Consider the following 17,670-nt stretch of genomic DNA (forward strand, 5'->3'; position numbering starts at 1 on the left):
CTTTTTAGGGTTCCGTGGTCAACTAGGAACCCTTATAGTTTCGCCATGTCTGTCCGTCTGTCTGTCCGCGGGTAAGCTCAGAGACCGTTAGTACTAGAAAGCTGTAATTTGACATGAATATACACGCCGACAAAGCGCTAAGTACAATAAAAATAATAAAAAAAAATATTTACGTAAAGTGGGGGTGATTTTTTTTTCTCGACTAACCCTATATTGTGGGGTATCGCTCGTAGGATAGGTCTTTTAAAACCATTGGGGGGTTGCTAAGACAATTTTTCTATTCAGTGATCTGTTTGCGAAATATTCAACTTTAAAATGCAAATTTTCATTGAAATCGAGCGTCCCCAAAAAAAATCTAAATTGTAGGGTGGAAAAAATTGAAAAAATTCAGAATGGTGGTAATTCTCTGACAGTGATGTATTTAGCATTTCTCTAAGTAAATATAAGACTGTCATTAGTAGTATGTAATTTGTAGCCTTTTTCTTTTCTTTGTGTGTTTGTTATTTTTATACCCGTTTTATACTTTATTATTGGAAACTAATAACCTGTGGCAACTTTGTTGGTCAATGTTCGATGTCATTGTTTATAATGTAAGTTTTATTATACCGTTTGTGCCCAAATATATAAATAAATATATAAAATTTACAAGGAAAATTATAGCGGCTAAGATTGTTTGAGAATTATTAGTAGTTTAAGAGTAACTAGCAGCCTAAGGTATAAAATATATACCTGAACTTGGAAGATTCAGTACACAATACGAAATCCTTAGAAAAATATTATTTGATTTTTCCGTAATGGCTACGGAACCCTATCCAGGGCGTGTGCGACACGCTCTTGGCCAGTTTTGTTAATGTAGCCAAATAAAAATATGTATTTTTATTCTAGCCTAAAGATTTAATGATTTAAGGTCACGTAAAACCAGCTTTCTAATCGAAAATGTTTATTATTTGGCCTTCGCAGTGAAAAGTAAAAGGTACATAAAGGTCAGAGCTGTTTCACACGACGCCGAGCACGCAATGCATTATATTGACATTAACTTTTACCAGAAACACAATCTATTAGCTCGACTTTATTATTCCTTCAGCTGGTACATTAGAAAGGCGATGTGGAGCAGAGGGCCGATTTCTGATAGGTAATATTATTCGAATTCGATTTTGATAAGTAAGTACAGTCACCAGCATTAATATCTGCCACAGCGGAGCGTGCAAAAATATCTGACACGTCCTTCCGGCCCTAGAAATAGAGTCGTATCAGATATTAATGCACGCTTGTTGTATCAGATATTGGTGCTGGTGACTGTACCTAAATTTTCTATTGGAGATGGAAAAACTACGCGCAAACTGCACGCTTGCGCTTGCTGCAATTTAAACGCGCGGCTGGCTGTTGAATTGTATTGGTTGGGGTAAAGAAAAGAAACAATCAAACGACTAATAATTCATTATTTAACATCAATCTAAATAACGCGTGATTGTGTAGATTTATCCCATCAATACCACAATTATAATATTTATCATGAAACGTACGTATGATTTAATTTTATTCCGTTCAACATTCCGACAAAAAGTAGATGAACTAACATAAAATAAATTACTAGAAATGACATTCCACTGGTACAGCGCCATCTAGCGAGAACTCTTATAATTAAAACACTTCACTAATCAATCAATCAAATTAACCTTCTTTTAATCCCATTTATTTACCTGCGTATACTTACGAAATGCTCTTAAAGATTGAATAATGATAATAAATAACCGACTTTTGGCATCCAGCCAGTACTACGGGTATCCCGTCTATTTCTTCCTACGGCGGCGTTTTGGGATTACGAAATTGTTTCTATCGTAGATTAAAAACGTATAGACGGAAGCGACAATCTGTAGGTCATTAAACAAATCGTCACTACTTTTAAAAAAACTCGTATCTCAAAATGGATAATTTTTCTGAGTGCACTCTATGACTATTAAGTCAAGGTTAAATTTTGTGGACGTATTGATTTGAGATACGAGCCTTTTTAAAAGTAGTGACGAAATTTCACTTCAGTTGTTTATTTTTGTTACGCTATTTTAGCTGCAGTTTTAAACGGCATAAAACTTAGGTATTGTGTCTATAAATAATGTGATGACACGCGATGGTATCTGAAAGTTTGCGAGTGTGTTGTGTTGGTATGTAGAGGCTATCGGTGATACTTGGTAATTCGGTGATACTGGGGGGCTACTCCAAAATTCGAAAATCGAATTTGGAATCATGTCTGCTGTATTGAAAACCTATTCTACTAGCACCAAAAAAGCCCAAATATAGGTGAAAAACTTCAATAAATGACCTGTCATTTTTTGAATCTGGAACGTCAATTTATTTACGTCACATTACGTCGTGAACACGTTACTACTACAAACAACAGATCATTTACTTAAGTTTTTCACTTTTAATAACATTAGTTTTATATGTGATTGACGTCGTTTAAGGAGAAATGTGACGTAACGTAAAGAGACGTGACCACAAAATAGAATGTTCTGAGAAGAACAGGAGGGGGGGGGGCTACTACGAAATTCGAAAATCAAAGTTCGTATCGTACCGTCCCTCTCAATCTCGCATTGAATAATATAAGCGTCAGCGGGACAGCAAGATACAAAGTTCGATTTTCGACTCTTGTAGTAGCCCCCCTGTTTTATTATTTTACACAGATGGGAAATGCAAGCTATAAAATAAAATCGATGGCAGCTGTCAGTTCTGATGCTTGCAATCGTGTTGGCAGCAATATACCTAATTGCTTGCATTTCACTATGTGAGCTCCACATAAGATAATAACGCAGTATCAGCGTATTGCCAAATATCACAGATAAGCCAGTTTTCCCTATTCTCGGTTTCTCTTTCACGCACAAAGGGCCAGACGAATTTGTATGCGTATATATAGGTTTACATCGTATACATAGGTAACATATAGATTAGTTTACAACGTGGATAGCTTCGTAAATAGAGTTCAGACAGGTAATGCGGCCGGTATCCTAGGGTCGATGCCTGAGGCAGAAAATTTCGAGCTGATTATTTTGTAGTTTAAGTTTAGTTGATAATTATTAACTTTTAGTTTATTTTGTACCTACTTAATATTTTTACCGTGTGGTACAGGGTTGATATTGACATTGTCAACATGTAAAATTACCAATTAAGTTTACAAATTACGCATACCCAAATTATTTGTATTGTATTGAATACTTAAAAAAATATAAAAAAAACTTAACTCTTTACTGTACATAAAACACACGAAAATAACAGTTAACAAAAGAAAGAGATGTACAAAAAGAAAAGAAACAGAAAATGTATGTGAGAAAGAGAGGCTTACCTAAAAAGCCGGCATAGTTTATGTTCGCTCCAGAGACGGAAAGGCCAGGCTGAAAACCAGCGCCGGGGGGGCCTCGCGGCTGGCTAGTGGCTACGTGGACTGAGCTTATGCTGGGCCGATCCCTTTGCCACAAGCAACACTAAGTACTACTTCCTTTTTCCTCATGATAGAGTTGAAGTTAGTATGAATATGCAGATTAGTATATTGTATACTCCGATCAAGGAGGAGATTGTATAGCAATGCCAGCAGGAAGGGAAGGGTTAAGGGGAATAAATGTATTTTTTTAGTGAGACCACATTTTTTTTCTGGCTTTTTCTTCTTACTGAGGCACTTTTACTTCACTTTTTAATCACTCGACTTAAAATAAAAACTGAATAATCAGTCCCTATTTTTTCCATTGACAGGAACCATTTCATCACCGCCACCACCGAACCGAATCGCCCCATGCACGGATCACCACTCCCGCGCAGCCGGACTCAAAACGTCGTAACTACCCACTTTAGTCTATCCTATTAGTTCTATGTATGATCAGTTATTGCCCGAATAATTGCGAGACTGAAGTGGCAGTGGGCGGGGTACATTGCTCGCAGGACTGATGGCCGATGGCGTCCGCGGACCCGGAGACGAGCTGTCGGTAGGCCTCCAACAAGATGGAGCGACGACCTGGTTAAGATCGCGGGATCGCAGTGGATGCGGAAAGCACAAGACCGGTCTGAGTGGAACCTTGGGGAAGGCCTATGTCCAGCAGTGGACGTCTTTCGGCTGACATGATGATGATAAGTTATATTGATGAAACTCAACTTCCTTCCAAGTTACATGTAAAGCCGAGTTTAGACTTGCAAGAAAAATCGCGCAAGTTGCATTACGACTGACCCGATTTTGATAACCTTGTTAAAAATAAAACCCTAAACTCAGGCATTACTCGTAGTCCCGAAAGCTGTGGAAAAAAAGTCAAGGCAATCAAAAGCTACAGTCATTAAAAAGGTGTTTCCATACAAATCGCCTTAACAGAAAAAGTTCCGGCTGTCCTTGATAACACATAACTAACAAAGTCGCTTTCAAATAAAAAAACTGCATCGAAATCGGTTTATCCATTAAAGAGCTACGATGCCACGGACAGAAATTAGTGTCAAACTTATACACCCCTGTTTTTACCCGACGACGGCAAAACCGACAACGACAATTTTTTGGCGATAGAACTAATAGGAATGGATCCCCACTTTCCATAGCGTAGGTATTGGACCTTATCGATCTACGGAATAAATCATGGATCTACCCAGGTCGACGGCCGCTTATTGATCGCGAATGAGAGCTTGCGCTTGCGTGCGAACTCGTACATATTTTATTAACTATTATTAAACAGTAGACTTTCTCTTTGCAATGGATTTGTGTAGAACACACATGGTGGCATGCCGTAGATAAGGTGGAAAATAGTATGTTACGACTAGCTTTTACCCGTAGCTTCGCTCGTACAGTCGAGGGCATACATTTATATATGCAGCAGTAGCGTCAAATACACGTAAACATCACTCATCATTTTATTTATCAATAAAAAATTACAACATTACAGTTGAACACCAATGCACTGTAAATTCAAATTATACACAAAAAAAGCAAAAATACATAAAACCCAAGAAAACTACTAAAAAAAGCTAGTTAGGGATTTTGAAAGTCGTCTTCGTCGCTACCCTAAAACGACGGAACACCACACCCTCCGGTCCAGAAGTGGGAGCACAGGAACATCTGCTGGTGCTTGGCAGGCACTTGGAGTCTAAATGAGCAGAAATCGTTAGCCCTTTGAGACTCGAGCGGGATGGTTATTGGCATAAAGATAACGTACCTACCGCACATATTTATGCCCTTGACTGTACAGTCGAACAAACTGATTTATGTACCAGGTTAGAACCTTTTAATAACAAAATTCACTATGATTTCCTTGATAAATTATAGGATGTGAACATGGTATAGTAGCACAAAGGTTCCACCCTGATACATGATTCTGTTTGTTCGAGTGTACTTTAGAACAGTTACTTGAACCGTATACGGGATTTCGCAAAAAACCTCCGCTGATTCCCACAAATTGCATCCCGATCTTTATTAACGTTGCATAAAAGACACTGTGCCAAAATCGTGACTCTAAATTTAGCAGTTCAAGTGATTTCCCTAAACAAATCGACAGACAAATACCTATTCTAAAAATCGCTGTTTTTAACCCCCGACAAAAAAAGAGGGGTGTTATAAGTTTGACCGCTATGTGTGTCTGTGTGTCTGCATGTCTGTGTGTCTGTCTGTGGCATCGTAGCTCTTAAACGGGTGGACCGATTTTAATGCGGTTTTTTTTATTTGAAAGCAAGTTTTCAAGCGATGGTTCTTAGATACAGTGTAATCAAAATCAGTTCAGCTGTTTTTGGGATATTGAACTTTAAAATGACAATGTCGGGGTTTCCCAACTATTTGTTAGTTAGGTTATTAAATTTGTCCAGCTGAACTATAAACTGAGCCAAGCATAGAGCCAAACATTGCTACAAACAAACCCCCTCCAGTACCCCTTCCAGTTGTCAAATCGGTATTTGCAAAGCGCTGCCCGTTCTTCGCACACCCTTACATCTATAATGTGGTAAGCAAGACACTAGTGGACACACACACGCACGCACACTCTACACCCACCCTTTTCTATTTATTTTTTATCAGTATGTTTAGTATATTGTGGCATTGGTAGTATCTAATTAGGAAGGTTTAATTCTGTTTCTTCTGAACTACCTCTGTACCTATTAAGAACACTGTAATTCGTTTTTTGTTTGGAATACCAACTCGTCAGGGCGCCCAAGATACAGGCACTGCCTAGTCTGGGGCCCGCTGACACTGTATTTTATGTTACACTGTTTCTGAATCAATAAAAACTTTTCATTTTTTTTCATTTCAAATATTTTCATTCTAAGGACGCTCGTCAAAATTTTTATCATTATCATTCACCATGATGTCGGACGGATCTCGGCGAAAAACTCCTAAGCAAACTCCCGTCGTTTCGCTTGAATGCTCGCTCGAACGCTCGGTAGAATGCTTGCTAAACGCTCCTGAGGGCCTACTCCGTACCGTCCCTCTCGCTCTCGTATTAAATTGTATAAGTGTCAGAAGGACCGAACGACACGAACTTCGATTTTCGAATTTCGTAGTAGCCCTGCTGTTTATTTTATGAGCTTTTACCTGTAATTTAACATTCGCTAGAATGCTCATTACGAGTAAATGATCTAGTTTATCAGCACCTTTTTTTATTCTGCCATTGGCTGTGTGACAATTATGTACACCTTGGGCATGGCAAAACTAACCCCAAAAAACTATTCACTAAACCGCAATGTTTCACGTCGTCGATTCCCCCATTAATCTTCCCATGACAGGGTGTTTACAAATTCCCCGACATCTAAGTCTGCAGAAGTGTTAACCGTTATTTACTATTCGTTTATAAACTGGCGCTATACTACGAAGTGCGAAATTCGAACTTCGTATCGTGCCGTCCCGCTTACGCTAATATTATATAATACGAGAGCGAGAGAGACGGTACGATACGAACTTCGAGTTTCGAATTTCGTAGTAGCCCCCTGAGTGTTTCTATTTTGGCGGATCGCCAACACCGGTGGCTAGAAAAAGGATGCAAGCGCAGCTGCTACAATGGGTAAATACTTTTGTTAGATAGGGTTTGAACGCGTCGAACTGTCTAATACTGGGTTATAAATGGGTTAATCCGGATCTGAAGATTCAATAGAGTCATATCATCAAGTGGATTCGAATCCCTTATCGGCTCCTTTCAAAATGTATTGTGGGGACTGTAGCTAAGTATGAGCTATGTGCCTGGAATCTACGCGCATGGCTTTAAACTTAATTAAAAAATAGTACATTACTGCCGAGTCCGGGAAACAGCAATTCGTGGATGAGGAGAGTTTGACGGACGAAGCGTAGCTGAGAAATGCACGTACATTCCCGTAACAAGTAAAAAATATCTAGGTATTTATTTAGTATACATAGCAGTGAATCATTAAAAAATGATGTGTGACCTTCGCACTTGACTTCCGTTACTATAGGATACTTAATCATTTGATCAATACCAGTAAATAATTTTCTTGGTTATTTAATCAACGTATAGAGAAAAAGGCACGGGCATATCTCACAGTAGACCTTGCCGTGCAGCATTCATATGAAAGTAACGCAGACGCAGACGTATTCTGTAAATTTTAACATAAGTGCCGTCTCGCTTACGCTAATATTGCGAATCACGTTCTGAGAGAGATGATAGGTACGACACAAACTTCGGTTCTTAAATTTTGGAGCAGCCTCCCTGTGTCGCTTGCTAAACGCATTTTCATGCTTTTCATTCACACCAATAGACCTAGTGGCCAAAGTAAGCCTTACAAGGCTTGTGTTATGCGTTACTAAGCATACGGGCTTATATTAATGATATTGTAACAGTATACATATATTACAGTTTAGCTCGTGGTCGCCACTCGAAGACTTTTCTCCCCCAACGGTTGTCTGTCCTCCGAGTGATGTGTCCTGCCCATTGCCACTTCAATTTGCATATTTTTCCAACTATGTCAGTGACTTTAGTTCTTCGACGAATTTCCGTATCTGAATGGTATCTCTCGGCAATCTCAAGTGAGATCCAGAATAAGTCTCTGATCTACACGGGATATGGGTACTCGGAGATATGTCGTTTTGCCGATCGATGAAAAAACGATGGAAACTCTAAAGGAAAATGAATAACCACTTTCTCATGCGTGTGATATAAGTTTATGTAAGCAAGCAAGCACAGAAAAGATTAAAGTAAATTTCAAGTGTACCTGGGAAAATCAACTTTTTTACCCACACTAATCTGTCCGCGACATTTTTCAAACAATTACAGATTTTTGTAAGTAAACATGTTCTTTCTGTAATTTAATAGATGGTGTACATGAATACAGGCCATCCTACGTAAGTTCCACCTATCAAACCGTGAAATATCTTGTTGGAAGTACGGTTTTTTGGTAACGCCAGAGATAATTTTGGTAACGCAGGAGACGCCCGAAGTGTCAGTAAAATAATTGATTGGCCAACCTATTACATTTGCACATAAATAGCGAAAATTTAAAAGACGCCGTTTATCAAACGACTGAGTTCAATTTTATCGATTTTACAGTCGAGGAAAATTTATTGCGTACAGGGTGGGACCTTTTCATAATCAATTTCGATATTGATTTCTTTGGCAGATGTATGAAATGTTTAATATTACATCAATATCACAAAGCTTCCACCGTTGTTACAGTTAAGGGCAAAGATTCGATACGGCCAAAGTTGCAAAAATATGTATACACGGGCTTAATATTAAGATCATAAAGTCGTGTATATGTCGGCGGCCGATCGTAAAATCCGCCAGATCACGAAATTCCTAGGCATATCGTGAAATGCCGCCATTTCATGATATGCCTAAAAGTTGACCGGGCATGTCACGATGAGCCTGAGAAACAACACGGCAGATCGATTAGAGCAACGCATTCGTTGATATTCCTAGCTCTATACCGGGCACATCGTGAATTGCCGAAAAAAATAAAAATTTAGGTACGACGAGCGAAGCGAGGAGTGGTTAGTGCGAATTGTGACCACAACGCACGAGCGGAGCGAGCGAAGCGAGCGTGCCGCGGCAGCGGCCGGCGAAGTGCCAGAACCGATATGGCAGCGTTACATGATATGCCTAGGAATTTCATGATCTGCCTAAACTGGCCAAATCATGAAATGCCTGCGTTTCATGATATGCCTAGGAATTTCATGATTTGCCTAAACGTCACTAGGCAAATCGTTAAACGGTGAGCTTTGAACGATATGGCGGATGTCCCTTAGCCAATTCACGAAATGGCGCCATTTCACGATATGCCTAGGAATTTCGTGATCTGGCGGATTTTACGATCAGCCGCCGACATATACATATTTTTGTAACTTTGGCCGTGTCGATATCTTTGCCCTTGATTGTACCCGTTTCATTTTCTTTTACTGTGTATTATTTAAGAAGGTAAGTGATGGCTGTTTCTTTGTGCATAAATAAACATTTTTTTTTTTAATATGATCACGGTTTCCCTTCCATCTATAATGCTGTTTACTTTCGTGCGTCGATTCTATCGATTATTTCGTCGTGCATCGACAATCGATTTTAGAACGATACTGGCTGGCAATTTCGCTTCGTCTTCGGAGGTGGGGCTCCAATATTAGCGGTACCTTTACGAGGAATATTAAAGTGTGTGTTCAGTTGTATATAAAATTGCTAGTTACCATTTTAAATCAAACCTTAACAAAGTTACAGTTGTAATAAGTTTAAAAAAAAAAATTAAGAATATAAACTTATAGAAAATACAATCATATACCTAAGAGCTAAATACTACTAAATAATAAATCTACTAGCTAACTTAAATAATATTTATATATTATAAAAAAAGACCGCCTCGAATCGTTCCTGGCGCAAAGGTGCCCAGCACGCTTGCCGCGTTCCCGCGTTGAACGGCGATAGATAGCCTTTGCATCAAGAATTAAGTCAGCAATAATTAATATAATAACTAATTACGTAAGTTTTTTCCGAGGATTCCTGTGCGATTTTAAATCCCTCAATTTTTTTTTATACTAGTCTGGTACACCACACACTGGTGCTGGTCCCACTGCTGCGCAAAGACTTCTCTTGACCTCCACACCTGGTCTGGCACAATGTCAGGCCAATCCCCTTGCATACACGTCCAAATACTCCCGCCATTTCCTTCTCGGTCTGGCTCAACCGATGGCCGTTCTTCGATGCCCACTACGGTTATAAAACTAACAAACTAATCCTAAAATTTATGAGTTTGTCTTTGTTTATAAACGATAAATCGACTGTACGGATTTGTATTCTATCTAGTAATTGTAATAGTAGATAATTATTTTTCGTTTAACGATGTAAGAACTGTTTTTCTACAAATACAGCGAACAAGGAAAGTTACCGATAGTAAATGGTATGTAAACAAAAATAAATATCATACATTTTGGGCTCAAATTCTTCTTAATACCCCAGTTTATTAGTAAGCTACATTCTTACTCCGGACACCTATTCAAATATTTGTTTCGGAAGCAGACCGTGACTTTTAATAAGCTCCTGATATTTCGATGCAGCTTTTCATGCATCATCACGGGTCTAGCCTAAAACTGTTTTCATTGTTATTTCGCGACTTCTACCAATGCAGGCGCTTAAACCTTATTGCGCACAAGTACAAGCTCTTAAAAGTTTCTTTCGCCGCCAGTCCCGCCGACACCTTCGCCGTCTAAGAGAAAGGACTCCAAATTCTCAGTAATCCGATTCGTTATCAGCCCCGTTGACGGCTGTCATCCGATAACTCAAAACATTTATCATTATCATGCTGATATTTATAGATAATGCACTCGCTTTTGTTTAAGATATGTGTCGTGTTGAGCAATAACAATGTTTGGTTGTAGGACAAGCGATAACAACTTTGAAATGCAAAAAAGATAGCAAGTTGAATAAATCTAAAAAGTATAGGTACTTTGCTTTTGTGTGCGCTTTCTACTACTGATCTGTTTGAACTCGGTGGCTTAGCACGAGACAGCAGGAGTAAACTACCTTACATACATAGTGTACATACTACTTATAGGCCTTGGTACCAATTTCCGATTAAAATTTAGATTTATTTTTTAGTTCCAATTCAAAAATAAGTCAGCGCCTCTAGCGGTGTGTGCGTGTTTGTGATTTCTCATGTGATCCACAACTTACGACGGTATCTGAAACTCGAATTTCGAAGTTCGTATCGTACCGTCCCTCTCGATCTCGTACCTATTAAACAGTATAAGTGTCAGAGGGACCGCACGACACGAACTTCGAGTTTCCAGTTTCGTAGTAGCCCTGCTGGACTCTGACAGTGTGGACTCGCCCGTAGTTGGCAGTGTCGTATGGCAAGACACAGCGAAATCGGATAATGCAAGCGCTTCCCAGAACGACAGGGACGGCCACACACGCTCGTTTCTCCCTCGCTCGAGTTTGAACTCGTCATGCTCACTTTGAGTCACCATATCTCAAGATTTGTCTTGGGCTCCCAGGCTTTTCCGACTCTGGTATCTCAATACGAACAAATGGAATCATTTTAGAATTACTTTAATGTTCGCCTGTCAAGACCTTTCGTCAGGAATGCATGGAGGTAGTATCAAGCTGAAATTAAATATCAAATGCTGAGGTCTGCTACCCCTTGAGCCAGTTAAAAAATAAAACATTTAGATGATGGTGTAAATTTTGTATCAAAATGAAGATTTTATCACTCTCAAAAATGGTACCTACTTTCATGTGATTTTAAAGGTTCACTAATTTCTAATTTTTAATTTTTCTTTACAAAATATTCGTTTCACAAATGTTTCATTTGGCCAACTGCATTTTATTCTGAAACTAAGTATAAATGTTTCACATTTTTTATCAAGCTAACGTGATCTAGGGTTCTACACAATTGTCTTAAAATAAAACCTGTATAGTTCAAAGTTTCGGAATAAAATGTCGGTAAAAAAAAATTGGTGAAATGAAAGATATCGATTTTAAAATCCTGACCGAGGACCGTATGTAGGTAGTTTCTATCAATAAACAGAACCATCGGTCGAAGTTGGCAGGACCTTGTGCAAGGTCCGCCCGGATTGCTACCAGCATCTCGCTTGCTAATCCTGCCGTGAAGCAGCAGTGCTTGCACTGTTGTGTTTCGGCGTGGAGAGTAAGACAGCCGGTGAAATTACTGGCACTTGAGGTATCCCATCTTAGGCCTCTAGGTTGGCAACGCACCTGGAATCCCCTGGTGTTGCAGGTATCTGCGGGCGGTGGTGATCTCTTACCATCAGGAGACCCACTTGCTCGTTTTCCATCCAGTCGAATAAAAAAAAAAGTTAACGCAAACAACAAAACAGTATAGAATAGGTTCATTCACAGGGTTCAATGGTATCTCTGTTCCCAGCAATATTGCACACTTTCGCGCCCGGTGACCCAATACGGTGACCGGCCATTGTCGGGCACCGGTGACCCGCGACGTCGAGGACTGGCCCACTTCCCTCGCTTCCTATTGGTGACGTAATGATGGTTGAAGCATTGGGCCACACTCTAAGGCTTAGTGTGGCCCAAGGCCCAACGCGTCAACCGGCTTAGAGTTTAAGCCGTTTGCTACCAACCAAACCGGGGAGGCTACTACGAAATTCTAAAATCGAAATTCGTATCGTACCGTCTCTCTCACTTTCGTACTAAAGTAGTAATTCGAATTTCGCACTTCGTAGTACCTACAGGGCCTGAAGCCGTATTGTCTAACGCACTGCCGTTCGCTCGCAATCGTCATCTCTTTCGACCCTTGTCTTCTGCCGAGGATGAGGATAGAAAGAGATGGTGAAAGTAATCACGAGCGCCAGAATATTACACATTACGGCTTCAGATCTTTTATACATCACGTTATATTTACACGGGATTGAGCAACAACTATTCAAACATCTTCACAAACTTTATCATCTAAATTCTAAATAATACTAGGATAGGATTAATTGGATAAAAATAAATGAAACAAACCATGTTTCCATTTAGAGTGTACTTACTGGGAGAATTAAGAAAGTAACTAACTAAATGTTAACAACCACACATGCAAACGAGAGACATAAACTAATCATGATTAAAGTACAAGTCAAAGTATGAAATATAACGTAACATCGAGGATAACGCGTAACTAACTGGGCCAATCAACTTTTTTACCGACACTAATCTGTCCGCGACATTTTTCAAACAATTGCAGATTTTTGTAAGTAAACATGTTTTTTATGTAATTTAATAGATGGTGTACATGAATACATGGCATCCACCGTAAGTTCAACCTATTAAACCTTGAAATATCTTGTTGGAAGTACGATTTTTTGGTAACGCCAGAGACCATTTTGTAACGTAGGAGACTTAAGATTGGTTTTTTGGAATCTTTTTGTATTTTTTATTTCAATTCCAAATTTTTAATTTTACGGTCATCCCGTAAAACCTAAATTGAAAATACAAACTGACCGATCCAGACTACCGAGATTACCGAGGACCTGGGTTCGATTCCCAGTGATGGTCTTATTTTTCTGTTTTTTCTGTGCATCTTTATTTCAGTTTGTATTTTCAACGTAGGAGACGCCCAAAGTCTCGGTAAAATAGTTGACTGGCCCAACTACATAAGTACAAATTGAGCCAACATTCATCTTTTTATTTCAAATTGAAATAAATGTGAAAGGGGATGGTTTGCCTCTGTAAAACACGTACCTATAAATGCAGATACACGGTATTTATGAGTACTTACGATTAAGGGGTATTAAGCGCTATTTCACTCGCTTTATTTGCTAACTATACCTAAACTAAGTACAGAGGCTATTCTGGAGATGTGACCAAGAAGAAATAACTATTTAACTCAGCTAAATACAGCTAGCGTTTCGTAGCAGTATAAGTTGAGTAGTTTTTCGGTTTTTCACCGTACAAGATGTTGGTTAGTTAAGTCACGTTAAGTGTACTCCAGAACGTTCATTAAATCAAGAGATCTTAAAGCCGGAATGATTGCGAGTAAATATACTGCAAATCAAGAAGTAATAAAAAGCGGTCAAGCGTAAGTCGATCCGTCTATAAAATTAAACACGTATTCAGCTTGATTTTTATAAAGTGGATAATATTTTTACCTCTAACTATTCGGACACCAAGAAAGTAGAGGACAGGAAAGCATGGAAACAACTGGAGGAGGCCTATACCCGGAAAGGGGCCTTGACTCATAAGCTAGATTAATATATTTTTTTACAGTGTATAGTTAAGGAAATAAAGACTTATTATTATTATTATTATACGGATACCTCGATGCGCGAACGCGACACGCGTTTAGCCGGTTTAGTTTATTTCGTTAGTCGTGCCACCACAACATCATTTGGATATGGACTCTTTGCAAGGAACAATTTAATCCCTTTTCCGCTTTAGTGATATTCTCCCAAGTTCCTAAAACCTTGAATAAAATTATTGCTGGACGACTAGTTAAGTATCTTCTTATTCTTGACCATCTGTTTCATTGAATTCATCTCCAAGAGCATACGGAGATTCGCTTCCCGTATGTAGATAGTAGTCCCCATAACTTTCTTCGCTTGCAGGTTCCCCCATGAGGCTCGTATTAACCCTGCAGTTGCCATTTTCGAACTCCTCGTAACTTTCACAAGGGTAGGAGATGAAGGGTGTACCATCCTTTAAAGATTCTATGAAGAATTCGTAAGCTCTCCCGTGGCTGCAAGATGCTGAAATGCGTATTACTACATCAGAATTTGAATACAAACCCATGCGTCTCAAGCTCAAGTGCGTGCGGTACTCGTAGTTATGTTTGTGACTCTTGCACGCTTTTGAAATGAAATTTGGTTTGCAGATGGATCTTGGGGATAACTAACTTATTTATTCCGATATTCCCACCGGATCGAAATGTAGATGCGCATTAAAATGCCGTACGAAATCCAACATCTAAAACTGGAGCAAAGAAATTTTGTAAAAATGTTCTTCTAGCAAAGTAAAAAGTATTTTAAATTCAACTGCTTAACTCAGCTGCAACTGCTGCAGCTGCTCCAGCTGCTTGCAAGAAGAATCTTGCAAGTTACATTGCGGCGCTCAATTAACCACTTCCTCGTTCTCCTTCGTTCTTTCTTCCTCGTTCTCCCTAGATCTTTCTTTCTCGTTCGCTTTACTGCCTCGCAATGTTATGCAACTTACACGATTTGTATTGCATTATTAAACTGGGCTTATCATTTAATGGTTCACGCGAGCGAATGTTATTTTTAACCAAATTAGGAGGTTCTGTGTTCCACTGTTACGTATGCTTATTTGAAATCAAGGGCATAGGAGACAAACGAGCACTTCATGATGAGCGTCACCCGCCTATAAGAATAAGGGCTACGTTGCCGGTCTTTAAGGAATGCTGGTTACCAGGAGCTGGCTCGTGACCTCCACAGCCCGGCTGGGGAGGCTTGGCACCGTTGGGGTAGAAGTCTGCTTGGCCGTGGCTGTCCATGTAGCCGTACACACCAGCACAGGTATGAATTATGTCCACGAATCCCGCGTCATCTCTGGACAAACGACAGTCGTCTAACATTGGTGGTAGTTCAAACAACGGACGAGCTGGATCCAGTCCTGGAATCCAGAATTTAGTCAAACCCTATACTTGAAAGAAAGAAAGAAATAAATAATGTACCCGTGACAACCTTCGAAGTAAGAAAAAGAAAAAAAATGCATGTCACTAAATGGTCCCAAATCAGCAAAAACTGCCGGTCTTATTCCCTATAGCAAAAATATACACTGTCTTTATAAATATCAGCCTATTTCGGCAGGTTTTTTCGGGTCTCTTTATTAGTTATATGGTTGACCAATGTTTCCGTTTCCATATATTGGTCGATGTTCAAAGTGTAGAACGTTAAAGACCTTGAGTACCAACTTGAGTGAAGTCTGTGACTCACTCCACTACTCTAAAAGAAATGTTCTAGTTTAATTTTGTTGTACTTTGTATAGAACTGTTCCAAAAATTATCCTTTATGAACGAAAACATGGCATGAGAGAGGCTACATCAAAGATATTTCTTTATGTTTTCATGCAAGTTGCATGTACGAAGTGATGGAGTGATGACGACATCAGCGCCAGCTAACGAATGACTACGTTAATGAAGTTAATTTATTTGAAGATCAGGTTCCGCTGGTGCAATCTGCAGGTGGCCGACTGCCACAGGATAGGAATGAATGACGGAAAGTGGTGTCAGAACAGAAGCCAAAATCCACTTCAGATCGCTGAGCCAGTGCAACAAGTAAGTACTTACTCACCACTTTAAAGCTGAAGGTAAAATAAATTGTCTAAAGTTGAGAATAGTACTTAGTTTCATCTGTTTCTAAAACTGACTGTTCTCCAAAACAGAGGTTTTGTCTTCAATAATGAAATACATCCTCTAGCATTACTAACTCTAACGTGTACTTACCTGTGATCCTATGTACCGTATCATTGAAAAACATGCCGGCGAATCCCATGACCTGTGCCCCCAAGCTGTGCCCTAACAGATGCATTTGTTCACCCTGCACATCGTAAGTTCTAACAAGTGATTCCAGCAGCTTCGCCAATCGTTTTCCTACATATCTCGTGGATGCTGCCGACCAGGGGTAAACAGGGTTGTCTGCCAGCAAGCTCCAATCGACCGCGATCAGGTTCATGTCATATCTCTGAAGATACATGTCCTTCATGTCTAGTAGCCATGAGGTTGTAGCGCTGGACAACCAGCCGTGTGTTATTACTTTAATGTCGTTTGATGCGTTGAAGAAGTTACTTTCAACGTCACTACCGTTCTTCGGGATGTAAAGTGGTTCTGGGTCTAATGGATTGGTCCTGTTAAGTATTAAATATATTAATAATCTTCAGGTGAACTCTCAGAAAGGTAGTTTATGTAGGTGATCACTAAAATTGTAACCCTATTTTAATTTAAAACTACCAACAAAGAATTGGATTTTATGTCCAGAACAGTTAAATTTACTTAATTTTAATGTAGCTCAGCCGAACGGAGCTCTGCATAATTTAAACGCTTGGTCAAGATGCAACTTAAGTCTTAGTCGTGGTCATTTTGTTTTTTGACGATTTGGTAATATTTTATTTTTTAGCAATAAATCCAAGTTTTTGGATGCCATTTTATATATTTTCAATGTAATAAATAATGCTTAGGTAGTAGGTACCTGAATTAAACATATAAATGGAAATAAATGGGGAAAGTAGCCGTAGATGTTACCGCCTACTATATCATTTCTTGCTAGGGTTGTAACCGTTCCAACTAGGGTTTGCAAACCGGTTAACCGGTTAACCGAAAAACCGGTTAACCGAGACTTTACGACCTCGGTTAAAACCGGTTTTTTATAACTTTCGCCGGTTATTAACCGAATTGTAAATAGTCCTTAAAAAGCTGTAAATTGCCTAAAATAGATACCCCAGAATATTCTTCAGATTATAAAATGACGAATATAGCGTTTAAACGTATTTTTATTTGTAAAAAACAAGAATACATACCTACTCGTATTTCTTCGTGTAGTGGACATGCAAGAAGTTTGTTCATCTTTTTAATTAAATTATTTCACTAACGTACTGATAAAATATACGAGCCACATTAAAAATTTACATTGCTGAAGCTACATTACCGGTCAAAAGTTCAAGTTCACTATGTGAAATTAGGTTTTCTTATTAAATTATATTCAAATACTTTGAATTTTAGACGTTTAATTGGGCCCATGACTACCCAATAACAAAATAAACACTTCTTCGT

The 17,670-nt window shown here is 39.1% G+C and overlaps 1 protein-coding gene across 1 annotated transcript; it reads right to left on the reverse strand.

Annotated features, from left to right (window-relative positions):
- Positions 1 to 14,393: 14,393 nt before the first annotated feature.
- Positions 14,394 to 16,424, reverse strand: LOC141440729 (lipase member H-A-like). The gene is made up of 3 exons (XM_074105276.1): positions 16,348 to 16,424; positions 15,312 to 15,515; positions 14,394 to 14,635 (listed from the first exon to the last, which is right to left on the reverse strand). Exons 1-3 carry the CDS (start codon positions 16,394 to 16,396, stop codon positions 14,394 to 14,396), a joined length of 495 nt encoding a protein of 164 aa, XP_073961377.1. The 5' UTR covers positions 16,397 to 16,424.
- Between the last annotated feature and the right edge of the window lie 1,246 nt (positions 16,425 to 17,670).

The sequence above is a fragment of the Choristoneura fumiferana genome, chromosome Z (assembly GCF_025370935.1).
Source record: "Choristoneura fumiferana chromosome Z, NRCan_CFum_1, whole genome shotgun sequence".
Taxonomy (NCBI): Eukaryota; Metazoa; Arthropoda; class Insecta; order Lepidoptera; family Tortricidae; genus Choristoneura; species Choristoneura fumiferana.

What these genes read in the sequence shown, in the direction of transcription:
- LOC141440729 (XM_074105276.1), bottom strand. Translation starts at nt 16,396, where the DNA reads ATGGGATTCGCCGGCATGTTTTTCAATGATACGGTACATAGGATCACA. An exon ending in TACGGTACATAGGATCACAG is followed by an intron (nt 15,516 to 16,347) that starts GTAAGTACACGT and finishes TCTGGATTCCAG; the next exon opens with GACTGGATCCAGCTCGTCCG. An exon ending in AGGTCACGAGCCAGCTCCTG is followed by an intron (nt 14,636 to 15,311) that starts GTAACCAGCATT and finishes TACGCATTTCAG; the next exon opens with CATCTTGCAGCCACGGGAGA.